This window comes from Pelodiscus sinensis, chromosome 10 (genome assembly GCF_049634645.1).
Source record: "Pelodiscus sinensis isolate JC-2024 chromosome 10, ASM4963464v1, whole genome shotgun sequence".
NCBI lineage: Eukaryota > Metazoa > Chordata > Testudines > Trionychidae > Pelodiscus > Pelodiscus sinensis.
In genome coordinates this window covers 8,205,408-8,224,618 of record NC_134720.1, presented here as the reverse complement: position 1 = coordinate 8,224,618, position 19,211 = coordinate 8,205,408, and the positions used below count along the sequence as shown (strand labels likewise).

The 19,211-nt window shown below is 42.5% G+C and overlaps 2 protein-coding genes across 6 annotated transcripts in view; one reads left to right on the top strand and one right to left on the bottom strand.

Annotated features, from left to right (window-relative positions):
* The window catches only part of GPC1 (glypican 1), a 340,184-nt gene extending 334,597 nt beyond the window's left edge, over positions 1 to 5,587 (top strand). The window contains exons 8-9 of the mRNA XM_075937488.1: positions 921 to 1,096; positions 2,195 to 5,587. Coding sequence (XP_075793603.1) covers positions 921 to 1,096; positions 2,195 to 2,412 — 394 coding nt within the window. The 3' untranslated portion in view covers positions 2,413 to 5,587. The remainder of the gene's footprint in view (positions 1 to 920; positions 1,097 to 2,194) is intronic.
* Positions 5,588 to 7,434: 1,847 nt separating this feature from the next.
* ANKMY1 (ankyrin repeat and MYND domain containing 1) overlaps positions 7,435 to 19,211 on the bottom strand; it is a 59,895-nt gene continuing 48,118 nt past the window's right edge. For 3 of the 5 annotated variants that reach the window (XM_025185708.2, XM_075937481.1, XM_075937479.1), the window contains 4 exons: positions 18,994 to 19,078; positions 15,225 to 15,379; positions 10,183 to 10,236; positions 7,435 to 7,661 (listed from right to left, as the gene is read on the bottom strand). In XM_025185708.2, the coding sequence (XP_025041493.2) occupies positions 7,474 to 7,661; positions 10,183 to 10,236; positions 15,225 to 15,379; positions 18,994 to 19,078 (482 nt within the window). In that variant the 3' untranslated portion in view covers positions 7,435 to 7,473. Of the gene's footprint in view, positions 7,662 to 10,182; positions 10,237 to 10,609; positions 11,783 to 15,224; positions 15,380 to 18,993; positions 19,079 to 19,211 lie in introns of those variants that run through there. The other 2 variants (XM_075937480.1, XM_075937483.1) reach the window with 2 other exon arrangements.

The window sequence follows — 19,211 nt, the reverse complement described above, 5'->3', positions numbered from 1 at the left end:
CTCTAGTTATTTAGAGACCCAGAGGGACGGCTGCTATTTGATGCTGCTGAGTTCGTTGTCAGCAGCACGGGGACTAGGGATGTGAACAACTAGTCAACTATCCGATAAGCAAATTCTTATTGGATAGTTGACGGAGTAGTCAACTAGTCGTCCCCCCCCACTGCTGCCTCTATCAGAAAGAGGCAGCAAGTGGGGAGGAGGGGGAAGAAGGAGTGCTTCAAAGCAGCTGCACCACGTGGAGCCCGGGGCCAGACTCAGAGTCCCCAGCTGACCCCGGGCTCCATGCAGGCTGTTGCTACACTTCAAAGGTGAAGGCGCCGTTATCGACAAATTGCATCGACTGTTCGATTAGCCCATTAATCTAAACATCCCTAACGTGGATAGAGTCTGAGACCTCTGGCTTGAAAAGCATGAGGTTGTGCTGCCTCTCCTGAAATCCCCAAGCCTGGGAGTGCATAGCCAGTAGCTCTAAGCAGTCCAGTCACTAGAGGGAGACAGAGGCATCCTGTAAACTGAGTGTTGCACACACAGTGGCAAATATGCTGGCTACTTCCCTGCCCGTTCCCTCCTCCCTTTGCCCTGCCAACCATGGAACCCCCAGCAGCACTGTGCTCAATGCCTTGCATGGGTCCCCTGAATCAGCCCTCTTCGTTCCACTGCCAGGGAAATCACTGTCATCAAAGAATTGGGAGCTGAGATTGCGCCTTATGCTAATGCAGAAATATGGGCAGAAAGACAAATGAACAAAAAATTGGAGGCTGTAATTGGAACACAAGTAAATACGCTAGTGATATCACCAAGCCGCAAAGCGCTCCTTCTCATGGGTTGTAGATTATCAATTGTAATGGCATTTGTGTATACCAAGAGGAGAATTTACTGTGTGGGGAAAGCCCATATGAACAAAGTGATTTCCTGTGTAGGTATTTACCAGAGGTGATGGGAGATGGTCTGGCCAATCAGATTAATAATCCAGAGGTGGAGGTGGACATCACCAAGCCAGATATGACCATTCGTCAGCAAATCATGCAGCTGAAGATCATGACAAACCGGCTGCGCAATGCTTACAATGGGAACGACGTGGACTTCCAGGATGCTAGTGAGTACAACAGAAATCTTTCACGAGTAATGGGACACACCGTGAATGCCAAAAGATTTCTGAATGATGTCTGGAAAAGTTCTGTCAATCCCAATTCCAGGCTGTGCACGATAAAGTGCGAGAGGAGACTAAAAGCCCACGATTCCTGCGATGGTATTTTTATTTAGATTGTACCAAAAATAAGTTAAATGTTTTCCAACCGCTGATGAGGTGCTGCCCTAGAGTGAGTACAGGGCCACCCATAACAACTTCTGGCCATTGTCACTGAAGAGAATGGAGTGTGGGGTTGCATCTGGCCTGTGGTACTCCTGCAGCCAAAAGAGAGTTGGAGAGTAACAGAATGAGGTGCCCTGGGGTAGTATTGTACTGACGCCGGATAATGCAGCCACCCTCTGTGTTCTGCAACCCCCTCCTGAGACAAGAGCCCGTTGGTCACAAAACAAGATGTTACCCCTCCCCCAAGAAAGACAATGTGATCTTTATCTGTCCCCTGAACAGCTGCTAGAGAACGGGGACAGCCTTTGATTTCACATCTCAGCTAGTGAGCATCACCTCCCCAGCTATTCAGTCATGCATGGTCAGTGCTAGGCACAGTATCACGTTCAATCCTGCTGCTAGTCTGTGCACCAAAGACATGTAGTCCACGTAAGATCACAGCAAGTGTTGTCCATGCTTGCTTTTAGTGCGAGGGTGGCAAAGCAAAGTTGGGTGTTTGCTATAGTTGTAAGAAGATACCTCAGGGTTGGACGAGATCTCAGGAAGTCATCAAGTCCAACTCCCTGCCCAAAGCAGGACCAACCCCAACTCAAAGGCTTCCCTTGTCGACCGCGCCATGTCTAGACTGCCGCGCTGTGCTGGATCAGCTGATCGTCGGCACAGCGCGGCGGCCATTTTTATTTTAATGAAGCGGGATTATTTAAATCCCTGCTGCTTTGACTATGCCAAGTAAACTATTTTACATGGCTCCGTCGATAGAGCCATGTAGTCTAGACGTACCCCTAGAGTCCTGTTTTTTGTTTCCCTAGAGGCAGTGACTGTCCTGTGCTAAGCACCAAGTTCCATTTGTCATTCTCACCCCGACTTTCTCTCTTTGTGCAGGTGATGACATCAGTGGCTCTGGGAGCGGCGATAGCTGCCCTGATGAAGTCTGCAGCGAAAGACTTTCCAAGAACCCCAGCACCAGGCAACCAGAAATACATGCTATTCCGAACCAGTCTGGACGTGGTGTAAAGGGGGCCAGCAGCAAATGTTTGCCTTCCTTCTTCCTAATCTTCCTTTCGGTAGCTGTTATTGCAACACAGTACTTGTGGCGATAACTTACTTGCACAGCCATGAAAGAGACTGTGGCTGAGGTCTTAACTTTGCCAAAACAAACAAAAAAAGACAATATAATTCATCTTGGCAAAAAAGAGGAAGAAAAAAGGTCTCAATTGTTTGTGATATCTGGCAGTGCTAGAGCTGTCTCATCCTTGTTTGGTCTTTTGGAATGCTGGGCCCTTCTTTCCGTACCTCATTTTTATTTCATTTTATTTTGCCACAAGGGGAGGCTCTTTATGGCCTCAGACGAGCCTTTGCAGATAGGGAAAAAAAACAAGTATCTTGAAAGGGTCACCATTTGATTTACTGCAGTGGAATATGCAGTTGACCTAATAAGTTATACAACTGTAGACAAAAATGCCACTTCCCCATTAACATCTAAAGCATGACCGAGGTTTTAGAACAGTGCAAAATTAGGATGGCCAACGGCAGAGTTAAGTTAAGGAGCTATTTCACGGTTTTCTACTATATTGCTTAAGCAGGTAGAGAGATGATTATCACTCATTTGCTTTGATAAGCATAAGGAATTAGTTGAAAAAGCCTCCATCAAACTCAGTTAGCAATGGGATTTCTTATCCAAGTGTTTGCAATCAAAATGTAATGGTCCTTTCACTTATAGGTACATGAGTAGTTTTGCTTCCTAATCAGCAGAAATTAACAATCCTCCTACTTTGAAGGGAATGGGAGTAAGTTTTAGATTTTGCATGCTATTTGGAAAACATTGAAGTTTGCTGTTAATTGATGGTCTAATCTAAAATTCCAATACCGTATCACAATATGCAACATTGAGAGAAAAATACATATGGCGAGATTGGTCATTTGAGAGAATTGTTTCCAACAATAGGCTGAAGCTTTTTCTTAATGACAAAGACAAGAATAACCTTCTACAACAGGAAGTGCTATTTTGTGAAATCTCACAGATTTATGACACCTAAAGTAATTTAGGTTACAGTCTTGGAGTCAGTGGGTTATTATTTACTTCCCTGGGGGAAGGGGGAGAGAGAGAGAGTGTGTGTGTTTGTTTTTTGCCTAGGAATTGACTCAGATGTATAATCTGGGTTTTGGAGATTTTTTAAAGTGAATGCCTACTTTTCCTCCAACTCCCCCTCCAACTTCATCACTGCATTGACTTAAGAAAAAAACTGTCATGTGTCTGATCTATAATTACACACAGAATCAATAGATCATCTGGAACTAAAACCCAGGATGCTTCTAGAATTTCCAGTCCTCTGTCCTAAGCAATGGATGCACAGCCTCCAAATTTTAGCCAGTTATTTTTTGTAGCTTATTACATGAGTGCTGGGCTTGGATTGAACTAAAGGCTTCATTTTTGTCAACAAACAATATATATCAGTATACACACATACATCTGTTAGGGATGTCTCTGTCTACAGAGCTGTGCACTTTGGTTCCCTAGCTGGCTTGTGTGATACCCAGATACAGTTACCATCATTTAGAAAAGTATCTTTAGAGTAACAATATAGTCCTATTGACTGTTTTTGGAAATAGGGAACTGTGAGTTTGGGCTCTGCTGTTGTTATTTTTGTCTCATATTGTGATTTTTATTTTTAGGGAGCAAGCATGTCTTATGTTTAAAAAGTTTATTAGATTATCAGTCTTTTAAACACTCTTGGCTCTTTCATTAAGGGGGAAAATGTATTTTGGTGCATAACAAAATATTTGGCAGAAGCAGAATTTTATTTGTGCTGTCACTGTTTATGGAATGTGCAATTTAAGGTAAGACTCTTAGGATTAGAGAGTTAGAGGATGTTGACAGATGTTGCAAAAAAGCAAGTGTTCTGAAATCAGCATTCTCCATGTTGATTTAAAATTCCTAATTTATTGGGCAACTACTGCTGTTTCCTGGCCTAGCCACTTAATAGAGGCTGACATTTCTACCACCATATCAAAACTCGGACTGTGTTTAGGCCAGTTAGGAGAGATGCAGCATCCCACATTACACCTTGCTTTGGCACAGACTATTTTAGATCCGGGAGGGGGGAGGGTGTATTCCCCTTATAGCAGTAGTTCTTAAAGCTAAGCTTGCATCAAAGGCATGTTGCCATTAGCCTTAAATTATCTGGCTCTGGATGCAAATTAAATAAACATGATACTACTGGTCCTATAGTCAGCTGTGGTGTGGTTTCATTCAGGTTTGCTTTTATGGGTCTAGTGTGGTGATTTTAATCCATGTTGAACATAAGAAAATCAGACCAAAGGTCCATCTAGCCCAGCAGCCTGTCTGCCGACAGCGGCCAACACCAGGTGCCTCAGAGGGGGTGGACCGAAGACAACGATCAAGCAATTTTTTGCCGTTGTACGTATAAAATAAGACTGCTCTTATGCAGCACCTAACCCAGTTGCTGAGGGAGAATGGAAAACAAATGTGAAAAGGGCATTAGAGTAGATTTTTAAAAAAAATATTAAAATATGAGCACTACAGTAAATAGTTTATAACTATTTAGGCACCCATTGCTGTATGCAATGGAAGAGGGGGAAAAAATCTCTTTAGCATGTATTTGCCAGCCTAGTGAAAGCACTGACACACTGTTCCCGGCCCTGGGGGAGTCCTTTCATTAAGGGCCATACTATATCCCATATCAAGGGAGTATGATTTACTTTGGATTTGCTGCTTTGGGAGGGGAAGAGGAAATAGGACCATTCACTTCTGTGTTAGCAAGATGGTGATTCTCAGTGTTCTGATAAGGAAAAAATACTTGGGGTTTGTTCATTTTCATGTTCTTATCTGAATAATTAAACACTCACATCCCTGCAAAGTAGAGAACCAGAAAAATGGTGTAGTGGATTTACAGTCATCTCTGTCTTCAAACTTGCTCTTTTGTGCCATAATTTGTATGTTTTAACTAAGAGTGGGATCGTTAGAGGCTTTGAGACCACAGATATTTATCATTTTACAAATGACAAACAACCTATTGTTTTCTGGTGGGCTTGGTAGGGGAGATAAGGTATAACAAATATTCTACATACAACTTTGCTTTAAAAATGCATTTCTATCTGCAGGATTAAGACTTATTTCACTTATTGGCATAGCTGGCCAATTATATATTTCTTTCTGTTACCAAGGTACTTGTAACTATCTTGCACTGTTTATCTAAAGTTGAAATATGTTCTTTGAATCCTTGTATAAATAAAAAGGCTGGAGACTTACATCTATATTTGTCCTACTGTTACAAATCAGTTTTGTGTCGTCTACATTTTATCTGACTAGCTCCAGTATCAGTCCTTCGTTTATCCATTACCATGATATAGCATAGCCACTGTGAGTTCACATGCTCAAAAATGTATGATGTAGAGCAGTCAACTCTAGGCATGGGAGATGCATAAAAACAAGATGAAATCTCTTTGATGACATTTTATAAAGTTAATAAACTAAAGATTGTTAGTGTGAAAGCCAGAAAGAGAGAGACCAGGGAAGGTATAATAAAGGAGAAAAAGCTTTAAAAAAAAACCCTAAATATCTGTAACCATAAAGCATCATGTTAATTATTCACTTTTGCACTCAAAATACTGCTTCTTGAAAAGTTAACAAAAAAAGTATTCTGGTCCCAATGAAGAGCTTTTCTGAATTAAATAACCCACCACCGTGCTCCCTTTGAATGAAATGATGTCGACACAGGTTTTGTTTTTCTATATACACAGTTCCCAGAGGTTAACTTGATAACACTTCCAAAGGGGTTATCCCCACACTTCTGGTAGTTAGGTAAGGACAGAAGTTGTGCACATCACTGGAAGTAAATGGCACCTTAAGAATTCCAGGCCCCCTTCCTACTTTTTCCCAAAGAAAATAAACAATGTCTTGTCTCTAGAAAACTTATCAGTTTACTTAGTAAATACCAAAATCTGTCATTTACAGGAGTTTAGATTCTACTTTATAGACACAGCACTAAACAGCTGAAATCTACATTCTATAAAACTAATACATATGTATGCATGGGTTCTCTACAAAGGCCAGTATTTATAAAAACTGTAATTCAGTCATCTCAGAAATATATCTCCTGTAAATGCTCTCTGTCGTGCTTTACTATTTAAAATAACTACCCCTAGAAAAGAAATGGGAAAATGAAAAAACATTTTCTATAGCTAATTGTGTAACTTATGAACACCGCCCTTTCTCCCTACACCCACCCCACCCCTTTGCAAATGGTCTACTGGTAGGCCAGATATTGGGAAATCAACATTCTTAAACTATCCACAGTCCTAGGCTCAGCTCCTGCTCTCTGTTACATCCCTATGCCAGTCACAGGGGTGTGAGGAATGGCATTCTGGTCCTTTATGTATGCTGGCAATGGGTGTCTACAGGCAGGCACATAAATACAGGCCTTTGGGAGGTGCTGAGGACCTATATTTACTTCCCCAACTGGATCCAATTTGAGTTGCAGTTACTCAGAACTTCTAAAAGCTGGGCACCTAAACCAGAACCTTGCCTTCTTTTCCAAGTGGTGACCTCTGCCTGCCACATGAGCACATACCCCCAACTCCTCCATCTCCTGACCTGAACAGGAGTGGGGTTTTCTCCACCTCTGATCATCATCCTAAAAGTTCTCTTTAATTTGTGTGTGTCCAACCCTCAGGGCTTTTAATTTAAAAACAAAATGCTACATGCTTTTTAGAGTGTAATCTGCTTTCAGAAGGTTTGGTCAGTCGATTAAGTAACAGCCAAGTTGCCCTGCACTAATCACAGTGTGATTAAATGGAAATTAAAGCTAAAGGAACATGAACTTTGCATGGAGTTGATGAGTGATGCAATAAACTCAAATTCCAGATACTATTTCAGTGACATAAATAGTTCCTAAAAAGTCTTACCCTTCACAGTCGTCATTTTACCATCCAGCTCTCTAAGTTACATGTCTAACTGTAGATACTAATCACCATTTGAAATAAAAGCGAAGATCCCTAGAAAATGACTGAGGATGTCCAAGCTGTCATCACAACCATGTCACTAGAATGCTAGTGTTTCTTGTTTGAAAAGCACATATTAGATCAAGGCAAGTGATGCCAGGTCAGCTTACTCAACATGCTCATGTTTTTGTATTGGAGGATTAATTGTAACTGTAATTCCCAGTGTAAGGAAGATTTGGACGTGTGTCCTCGTTGGTTGCCTGTACTTTGCCTTTCTTGTCATCTTTCCTGAAGGCTTCTTTTCTGCCACTTCCATCTCTTGCCTTTCTGCCATTGGGACTCTGCTGACCTCTTGAAATGCCTGACTTCGTCTTAAGTTGACGCTTTCCTGTAAAAATGAAAACACGCTGATTGGTCTGTGAAGGAACACTGGTTTCCTTCGACCACAATGCTGGACACAACTGCAAGCTTTCAAACTTACTGAACCTTGAATCAGCTTAATAAGCAAGATGGGAAGCACCATCTCTCTCCTGCATGGCAGAAACTGCCTACCTGCGGGCCTTTAGAGGGATAGTGTATGGCACTAATGTTTGTACTTTTTTCCATCAGTTACTACTTCTGAGTCTCTTAATATGAAAAGCTAGTTTCAAATGATCAGCATTAATATAAGCTTTCTGTAATTCCTAGGTAGCTACCACAAAATTCAATTGACAACATCACCATCTCAGAACCATCACAGTGTTTAATACACAAAGTAAAACATAAAGAACCCTGAAATAATACTGAAATTCCCTCCTAAACACACAGTTTAGGTTACTGCAGATACCTTAAAATTAATCTGTAAACCCTACAGGTTGAGATTTTCAAAGTAATCCAAGGAATTTATTTAGCCATTGGTTCATTTTAAATGGAAGAGGTCTCTAAATCCGCTAGATGTCATGGGAAAAGCTCAGTCATCAATTGCAGCACCTTACCCACTGATGAGATTCCACAGTTTAGGTGATCATTTATCTTAAATTTAGAAGCTGCCTTTTGCTAGCAAGACAAATGAAGAAAAATATGTTTGACTACTTGGCAACGAATCACGAAGGAGGGAGAAAGAGAAAGTTTGCTGATGTATGAATTACCTTATTGCCATCCTTGAAATATATATATATATGTATATATAAATAAATAAATCAGTGATAGCAAAAACCTATCTGGAGGGAAGCATGTCTTGTTTGTAGGTACAATAACTCAGAACACTCGTGTGTGTGTGTGAATCTGTCATAAGGGCACTCTAAGAATAGCAGAACTGCAAATGGTATGTCTACAGCACAGGATAAGGTCGAATTAAGATACTCGACTTCAGCTGCATTAATTGCGTAGCTGAAGACGAAGTACTGTAACTTGACTTTTGGTGCTGTCCACGCTGCGGGATGTTGAAGGGAGCACACTTCCGCCATTGACCAGAGTGCCCCTCTCACTTTGAATTAGCTGTTTTCATTAGACTCGCTAATTCGAACCCTAGAAGATCGACAGCGGCAACTTCGATCATCTCTGTAGTGTAGACAAACCCCAATACTAATGCCCCTTTGGCCTTACTCCAATTTTTTAGACGGCAATGGCAAAGACAGCCCAAAAGCATCTCGCCTGCAAATAAAATACACTGCTTAAGGTGAGATAATAGCACTATGCTTGTATTGGTACCAGCACAAAAGGGGCATAAATAGGAAACTAAAGCCATTTGCTTCTGTTTTTCAAGCTTTTTGCTGCTTATCATCACGTCAACAGCTTCTAACTTTTCTAGCTGGCCCAAACGCAAGCCATTCAGTTCTTCTCCCGGTGACAACTGAAGCAGGCAAAGACAGTATCCAAGCACCTGTCCTGGCTTTCGTAGATAATAATTTCAAAAAAAATCTGTGACATAAGCCAGACCTGTAACTCCAAGTCAGCTGACCCAGCGCCTACATTATTGGCTAAGTAAACCTGTACGTCACAGGCAGGGAACAAAATCCATTTTGTCTGTCATGCTAGCTTAGTAAGGGAGTAGTTCCCTGTGCAAAGGGGAGCATCAAATTATAAAGCCACATGAGCACTTTAAAAACGGGCTGAGAGAGTACCATGACCACGCTCTTCCTTGGAGTTCATGAAGCATTTTGCCCCACTGCCTATCTATGCTTACATGTTGGGCCACTTCTCTATCAGCTGTATTCCCCTCCCACACAAAGTTCCCAGAGGGCACACCCTACTCATCAGTCATATCACTGTTTAGAAGGTGGTACTGAGTCTTCTGGTGGTTTCCATTTCAAACTATCAGTGTAGCCAGCTACAAATTCCTCTTTTATACCAGCCTTTGTTACCATTTTTTCTTACTACACGTAAATTAAAAATGACCAAGATGTGCTACGCGCTCTATGGAAATTAGAACTGAAAGTCTTTGGAATGGTCAGGCAGGTTTATTGCTCTCCTGTCAGCTGTGGAAATGGTTTTTGCCGTACCTTTCACAAGAAGTATCATGGAAACCAGCCATTAATTACTCAGTCACGCAGAAAAGGAGGAGTTGGGCAGTGCTGAGAGGGACTTGACATCACATGCGGCTTTTCACTTTTCTTTAAAAGCAGCTATAGCAATTCTTGCCTCACTGCAGCCATTGCTTGCCCTCACCACTACATGCACTGTAGTTACAGTTCTGCCATGAGGGCTATGCTAGGAGATGTCTCTTTAGCAAGTAAATTAATTGTCTATACTAGGAAATGTCTTAATTATTGCTTCTGTAAATGAGTGGGCTTTGCAGGCATGTGTTTGGCATTTAGTCTCCAATTTTTAAAATGAAATCTATGAGTGGCAATGAGTTTAAAAGGGCCAAAATGTGAATGCAACTGCTTCTCGATGATGGAAAAAGATGTGAACAGTCAAAACAGACTTACCATCCACCTCAGATTGTAGGCTGTCTTGGTCAGAGTCCATTAAGGGTGAATCACCTTTGGCAGCAACAAAACAAGGTGCAAAGACATTTCAGAATAGTCACGTGTGAGGTCCTATTGTGACTACGTAGAGGAACCAACTGCTTTCACTGCACTCTAAGCAGTTTTAAAAAGTTGCTAACAGCCATAAATACCAATAAAATTTATTTTATGAACAGTTGCTCACAAAAAAAAATCATTACATTTCCCACTATACAGGTAAAGTTGCACAATAACAGCTACACAAAGCTTATTTGAAACAAAGATACAACTTTTTCAAATACAGCAGTAAATTGTAAACATGACACAAGGACTATGTCTTTAGAAAGCTCCCTTTGCTTGAAGTTAAAAAGGAAGCATGCCAATTTTTTAGTGATCTGCTGAGCAGTGTTTGGCATTGTCATGTCTTCACCAGAGTCCTAGTTTTTTCACTGAAGAAAAAAGTCACCACACAGACGAGAGGTGGGGCTAAAGATGGAGCTTCCAGTCTTCACCCCATTATTTTGCAGGAAAATCCGAGCTAAGGAGATCTTAAAGAGGCCCTGCAATCTCCATTACCCAGCATGCAGGTTTTGGTTCATAATCAGCTAATACTTAAAGATTTTTTACACTTCAGCCTCTAGTGAACACTTCTTCCATCTAATGGAACGTCATCGGAGGTGTGTGTCATGAATCCATATCGCAGCATGTGAGGCGATCATAACTTCATGCCAGACTCTGTTCAGCACCTTCAAAAACAATTTGAATGTGTCTCCTCGTGGCTCTGCTCAAAGATCTGTAGGTCACCATTTCAACTATCACTCCCATTAACACATGGTTGTTGGCCCGTGTGAAATGTATTTGTAGTCTCAATCCAGCCCATATGGAACAAGTCATCTCTTTACAAACAATGACGGCACCTTGCACAAATTGGAATCCTTTAATGACAGTGTCCCAGTAGCACTCAAAGACTAACTTGCTTTCACAGCGACTATCGCTACTGTATTGCTTTTGTGAAGAAGCTGACTACACCGTTAGTTTTATTCTGCCATGAAAAATGCTATTAAAAAAATCTTCTACAATAGCCAGTGCTATAGTCTGAGTAGGACCAGCAAATATATTAGGAAACCAACTGCCAAAGGCCAGCTTTGCAACATGCAATACACACGTGTCATTTCAGAGGTTAGGAAATACTAGAATTTTGCAAAGCCATTCCTCCAAAGATGTGGCAAAGTCTTCAGAGTTGCATAAAATACATACAGTAGCTTGTGCTGGCAGCAAATATTTTCTCTGTCCTCTGCTCTTTTCCAAGAAGCCTGTATTACTCTGGTTCTGCTTTTGAAGGCCATCGTGATACCAGTCCACCATTTTGACTTTACAGTTTGAACATTACTCCCTGTATGGCTAATTCTCGTAGACAATACCATTATTTATCAATACAGAGATTCCCTCGGCCCTAAACATGTTTTTGCTAAGCACAAAGTTCTCCATTAATTCGAATTTTTTGTCAAGCTTCCATGTGTTTTGACATTTTGGTCACATACATCAAGGTTGACTGCCAGGTCTCTAGATGGGTCTGGGTTTTCTGAGAACGTAAAGTGAACGGCCGCATATTACAATAGAGTTATCACAGTTCACCAAGGCTGTCACAAGATACCTCTCGGACAGTCTGGGGATTTTCATTTACAACAGCCAGCAAGTGTACACTTGAGCAAAATATCCTCCACAAGCCAGATCCGGCCTGTGAATCCAGCAGATTCAGCCCACGGATGCAGCGGAGAAACTCAGGCTGACTTCCTGCCTGCCCCCCGCACACTGCTGAGAAAAGCGGCCATTGCAAACTTGTGGAGCTCTGTTTGAACAGCTGTGAGCCCAGGGGAGGGAGATGAAGCTTCAGGTGTTGCTCCCGTCTCCAGCACAATCCCATTGGCCACTTTCTGGCCAATGGGAGCTGCCTCTTGTCAACAGGGAGCTTGTGAAGCACCCTCTCTCCCTCCTCTCAGGCCTGTAGCTGTTCTAAAACCACATGGCACCTGCAGCCAGTGCAGGGGTGGGACAGGCAAGGAGTCTGCTTGAGGAGGCTGCTGACTGGGTGTCAAGAAGGTAAGTCTCCCAGCCAGAGTCTGCTTCTGGCACCCCAACCCTTTGCCTCCCCTACCCCACATATGCCAAACCCTCTTGTCCCCATATCTCCTTCTAGATCCTGCACTCCAATACCCTACCCCAGGTCCAAGGATGTTAAATTACAGTTACCTGGCTAGTCAATACCTGTCTAGTTACCTGTAAAGTCACTACAACTTGTATCAACTACACAATTAGTCAATAAGGGCCGCTCTGCAGAGCCACACCAGGGGCAGCTCCAGGAGCCATCCCCACTGCAGCTCTGCATTTTAAATGTAGTAGGAGCCAGCAGGCTGCAGAGGTGCAGTGTCCCGGACCAGCGAGAGCTGGGACTGCTCAGTCCCAGCTGCTCAATCCCAGCTCGTGCTGAGTCCAGCAGTCCCTGTTCATAGCAGACAGCCCTGTTTGCCACAAACAGGGGCTGGTGCCAGAGCAGTCTCTATGCACAGTGGCCAGGGCTGGCTGCAGGGGGGAGGGGGGGGGCATGCAGCACCGCAGAAACAGTGCTGAGGGGGAGCTGGCTTTTAAGCTTCACCCAAACTCCCTCCTGATCCCAATCCTTTACTGTACCCAACCTCCATCCCAGACCCCGCACCTCCTCCATTAATATGGAAGAGTGCAGCCCTTGACCACTTTCCAAATTCTTGGAGTGACACCCGCCCTCCCCCCCCATCAAAAATTATTGTCCATCCCTGAGCAAGTGAATAGGTATGCAGTACTAATATCGTAAAGTATTTCTGCTGAGCTCCTAACCCATACTTCAATTTTTGTTTTCAAAATGGCAAGCAGCCACTGTTAAAAGAAGGACATTCTGGATTTGTACAAACCATTTAGGATCTCCAGTGCCAGATTTTCTAAGGAATATGAGTTAGGAGAATGTTGCCATAGCTCAGTGGCTCCCAACCTTTTTGTGCATACTCTTTTCAATCTAGTAAAATTTCATGGACCCCTCAATGGGGGAGAGGAAAAGAAAAGAAAAGTAAGAATCGGATTCACCACAGTGGGCCCGATCCTTATTTTTAACCTTTCCATGGACCCCCTGCAGTAGTGTTGCAGACCTCCAGGGGTCTGCAGACCACAGGTTGGGAACCACTGCTATAGCTGCATTTTAGCTCTAATGTAGTACTCCGCCACAGTAATGTCTTGCATCATGCTTGGTCTGAAGTTTCTCATTATCATCCTGAAAGTTTTAATAGCAGTCTTAGATTTTAGACACTTTTCCCAACAGAATCCTCCAACAAAACTACATGTATCAAAAGCCAACACAATGATAATTTCACCAGCTTTTACTTCTTGGATATGATTTAATCACATCTCATCGATGTTCTCAACACTTTGTTTTTCTAATCATGCTGTGGTCATTTTTCTGAAGATGTTAAACAAGATCCATGAGGCTGAATATGACTTTTTTGTTGTTGCTTTTTCACCTTTATCATTAATTCACATGGGAAGGAGTTGTCTCATCTCAGCAGAAGTCCTTCCCATTGTCCTCACTTGTTCACTGTGCAACAGTAGGTTGGTCAGTACGATGAAGGAACCAATAAAATGACCATATTCTAGCAAGGTCAGCATCACTCTGGCCACGAAACTAGTTGTCTTGTAGTCAAGTTCTTATTGGGAAACTTTAAAATCTTTTTGTTTCATGTGCTGTATTGATTGTTCAACTAGCACCTACCATATTATTTGGCATTTTTCATTGCCATCTGGTGGTTTGGGATGTGCACTGCAGGTAGTGTTCTTCCAGTATTTCCTCCTTCTGACACATGCACTGAAGCAGTAGCAGTAACAATAAAGCATTTCATGGGCTTTCATAGTTTCTTTATCCACAGGGTTTCTAAAGCATCTACAAACGCATGTTATGTATAGCACAGGCTTATACAAATAAGCACACACTCCAAAAGAAATGCAGCTGCCATTTGCTGGATGAAATACAGAAACACATCCAGCAATGTAACACAGCTTTAAATTTGGATATGTAGTACACCATCATATCCTGTTCAAAAGCAGGAGGAGTTTACTGCAAGTAAACAAAACTTAATAATCCACATTGCAATTTGTCTGGACAACAAGGTTAAACCTTGTTTGTGAAAAATCCAAGGGATCTTTAGAGGCTACCAGTGTGAATGTGCACGTTTTCCATTTTGTTCATCTCTGACAGCACAGACCTAGCATTGTCCCAAGGCACTGGTATAATATAGATCCAGAGGGAAGAGTCATATACTGAGTAGTCACTGAAAAGTAGTTCAGTCATTAGAACGGCAGCCCAATTTTATATACATTTGCCTTCACATTCGAGAGATTTCTCATTCACTCAAATATACGAGCATCTGACCTAGTGACAGAGTCTGCTTTTTTGTATCGTTCCATTATACACATCTTCTACAGCTGTATAGAATATTTTTCTTGTATCTGTGTGTATTTTTATAAGTATTTTACCAATACTGAAGATTACAAGAGGCCTGGAATTTGTGAGTTGACAGACCAAGAAGATGATTTGATACTCTTTTCATTTTTAAATACATAAAGGTCAACAGAAGATTATTTCTTTGCTGAAAGGCTCATAGAACCTGGTTTATTGGGCTCCTGAGGCACAGAAATCTGTGCTCGCCTTAACTTTATTTTTATTTCTGCTCTGACAGTCACCTTTAAAGAGTCTCCTAGGCCGAAATCAATGATAATGCTACTTTCCCAAGCTTCTTACATCCAAGAGTTTTTATGAGCTCACGCAAGTTCAACTAATATATCAACTTGAAACCTGTTGCTATGAATTTGATCTTATCTTAGTGCTTAACTAAAATATGTTTTACTTTACCATTAAAAACAGGCCTTACATTTCAGCAATGTGTTTCAAGGTACATGTCATGGCCCACCTGCTTTGCTTTCCCTGCGCTCTAAGTCAAACTTACCTGTAGCTACAACACACTCACGCTTGTGACGCTCATTCCACGCTTTGACTTTACAAGACTTGCTGCAAGTGAAGATCTCAAAACAGCGCGTGCAGAGAGTGAGGCGAATCCCTACTGCCCGCCCACACTGGTAGCAGTATTTAAAGAAGGGCTGCCTGGAACAGAAAGAGCATGAGAAGGGTTATATGAAATGTCTCATACGACAGGAGTAAAAATCTGCCCCTCTCCACCAGTGTAGCCACGAGAAGCAAGGCGCTATGGCTGGTCACAGCGAATATGCTGCTACCTGGGGGACAAATGAATATAAGCAGCAGCACTAATTCTAGCAAACTGAAGTGTCCCAAAAGCTTGTTCCATACCAAGGCCCCCCCGTGTGCCAATGCATTGTGCACAGCAGCCAGCTGCTTGCGCCGACTCCCTCTCCATTACTAAATGTAGGAGCGAGTGTCTATTCAGCATGGGTATGTCTACACTACCCCGCTAGTTCGAACTAGTGGGGGTAATGTAGTCATCCGCAGTTGCAAATGAAGCCCGGGATTTGAATTTCCCGGGCTTCATTTGCATGAAGCCGGCTGGTGCCATTTTTAAATGCCGGCATGGAACGAGGTGTACAGCTAGTTCGGATTAGGAAGCCTAATCCGAACTAGCTACTCCATGCCGCGTGTAGCTGCGCGGCACAGGGTTCGAACTAGCTGGCATTTAAAAATGGCGCCAGCTGGCTTCATGCAAATGAAGCCCGGGAAATTTAAATCCCGGGCTTCATTTGCAACTGCGGATGACTACATTACCCCCGCTAGTTCGAACTAGCGGGGTAGTGTAGACATACCCCATGAAATCTGGGAGCAGGTCACAAATACACAGGTCAGATATGGAGCAGGTTTGTAAAAGCCTCGTTAGCACTGAGGACCTCCCCAAAGTGCTTGCACCGCAGCAATGCTCCAGCAGCTGAGGACAAGAAGTGAAGAATGTTCTATCCCACTGGTGCTGCAGGAGATATGTAAATAGGCAGAATGTACTTCCCCTAGCTGCAACACAGCCTAGGCACTAGACATAAAAACCCCTGTACCTCTGAAAACCACTAATGGTCAGGACTTCCATTCATCTCATCCCAAAGATACCCTCTCACCCACACTCACCACCAACCTTATCTCAACAGAGGGCAGATCAACTTTCTGGATTATGGGCTCTGCATGGGCCCAGACAAAAAGCACTGCCCAGTGACCCCTCCCCACTCTTTACAGCACTGATTTCCTTGACAATATATGGATGGGAGAACTCTGTGTTTCACTCTGCTTAGCTTGTGCGATTTCTCACAGCACAAGGTATGGCTCAAAGGCAGCGGCGGATTTAGGGCAGGGCGAGCGGGGCGGCTGCCCCGGGCCCCGCGCTTCCCGAGGCCCCGCGCATGTGCCTTGGCACCACGGCGCATGCGCTGTGTCAAAGGGGGGGCCCCACGAAATTTTGCTGCCCGGGGCCCTGTGGTGCTGCCCTGGGCCCTGCGGCACTCTCATCTGCCCCTGCTCACAGGCGACGTAGTGCAGGTATTCAAACTGTCTGTGGTAAAGCACCACAAGGACTAATGTAATTTTTAAGTATTTCAGTGCCTCTTAGCTTTTCATTAGCGGTCTCTAAAGGCAACACTGGATGCAATGGGATCATCCCGCATCTTTGGCATTGAGGGCTTTGATTTTTATAGCATTTCTGGCAGCATATCATGGACTCTATTAGTGTCTTGCTGCAGTCTCTTCAGTGTCAGCATCATTAATACAATCAATACTGTTAACAAAATGGCACAAGTGGAGGGAAAAAAGATGTAAGCAAGCCCCTAAAGCATTAATATGAATATTACCAGCCAGCATCAATGCTGTAATCTTGAGTCTCAAGAGCAACTTGGAAAGATAACACAGAATAATTTTGGTTTCCAACTAATTCTTCGCATTCTCTTCTAACAAACTTATTTTCATTTCTTATTTCCTGAGAAGTGTGCAGGTTTATCTCCATTGTTAACACCACGAGACCTACCACTTTTCTGCAAGAGTTAGGTAACAGACCAAACCCCTAAGTCAGAACTGTCAGGTGAGGGAAATGTTGAATCCTTTACTGATCACAAGCCTGGATTATATCTATTAATATGTTTAATGACCCTGAAATAAAAATATTAAAAATTATAAATGCTGGTAGATTTGTATTTGTAAATTCCTAAACAATTTCCATGGCCATCTCTCTCATTAGGGACTACAATTCCTAAATAATTAGGGGTTCAATAATTAAGGATCCATATTAGTCATATAAATTATGTATATAACTAGTTTGAAAATGTAGCCCTGTATCTTCAGTTCATTTAGGAAGGATGGGACAGGGCATCGGAGATTAGGGTTAGAACTTCAGAATAGTATGCATTTCGCTTTACCAGTATGCAGAGTAAGAACATGTGCAGCCAAGTAAACAACCTATACCACACACACACACACACACACACACTGACCACTATCAACAAGTAATCTATTATAAGACAGTGCTATCTGGAATAGTTCAATATTTTCCCAAGACCAATCTATGATAACTGGTGGCACTGTCTTTTTTAACCACTGTACATAATGTTGCACACATATTATGGAACTGAAGTAGTGACTTCCTTCCTATGACCCTGATTCTGCACTATGAAAACTTAGGGGAAACCCCTATACACAGGAAATCCTTAATGAGGCTCTTAATAGACACAAGGATCTGTTCATGCAGTTCCGCTTGCAAGGCAGGGTGGGGATCTATGTTTGAAAGAGATTCCGCTCCATTTGAAATTTGGTTTTGACTCAACCCTAGACTTTGAAAAAAAGATTTTTGCAGATGGCAGCATCATACGGTTTGTACTGGGCCATGGGAGGGTTTGTCTGGAAAGCCTCAGGTTAGACTAGCTTCTTTTGAACTACTAGGCTGTGTATACAAATGACCAATTTGTTAACAACCAGAAAATTGTAACATCTTTGTCCATTCCTAGAAGCCACCTTAGCTAACTTCAACCTAATTCTAAACACTGATTACTAAAAAGTCATAGTTTTGTTTTGTTGTTTTTAAGATCAGAAGGAACCAATGTGATTGTCCAAACTGATCTCCTTATAGCACAACCATGGGACTTCCCTGAATGATTTACTTCAAAGTCGAATGGCTGTGGTGGAACTAGAGTATTTCTTTTGCAATAAAAAGTCCACCGCAACCCTAAATTGTTCCAATAGTTAATTACCCTTGTGATTAGAAATGTGAACCTCATTTCTAGTATGTATTTATCCAGCTCCAACATCATCAAGGTATTAAGAAATTCAGAATACGTGGAGAAAGAAATTCAATGATTATTCCAATTTCATATATTCTTTTATGGCTATGGTAATCTCTGTGCTTACCACTTACTGCCATGGAGTTTACAATGTCTGCACTTACAAAGTTTCCCATGTGCATTTGTAAGCTCTTTTAGACTGTGTGGTGTGAAGCAGCTTAAGACTTATGGGCACATCCAGTCAGGATGAACAGTCTGACCTTTACGCAGAGACAACAGGGTGTTAGCGAAGGGACTGGGGGTGGGGAAGGATTGATACCATGAGAGAAGGTGGGGAAGGTAATTTTAGCTGCTGAAAAGTAGATAGATTGAAGAGACAAGGGGAAAGTCAGCATGGCCAGAGAAGGGATGTTGGTGACGGTGGCCCAGGGGAGGGAGAGCCATGACGTGATATATTTGGTTCAGACCTATAAGTTTTTGCATTCAGCATCATTGTCGTACCTCACTTCCTCCTTGTCTAGTGTAACTGCAACACGCTTCTCCGTACGTTTCCTTCTAGCTGAGGGACCACGAGAACTTGCATCTACTGTAACAACATATAAAAGAGAAAATCAGGCCTCACGAATACAGCATGTGAATAAGCATGCTGGTCACTAGTGCCACTTCCATTAAAACTGCATTCAGCCCGCTGGTGTGGTTATGTCACAACAATACCCATT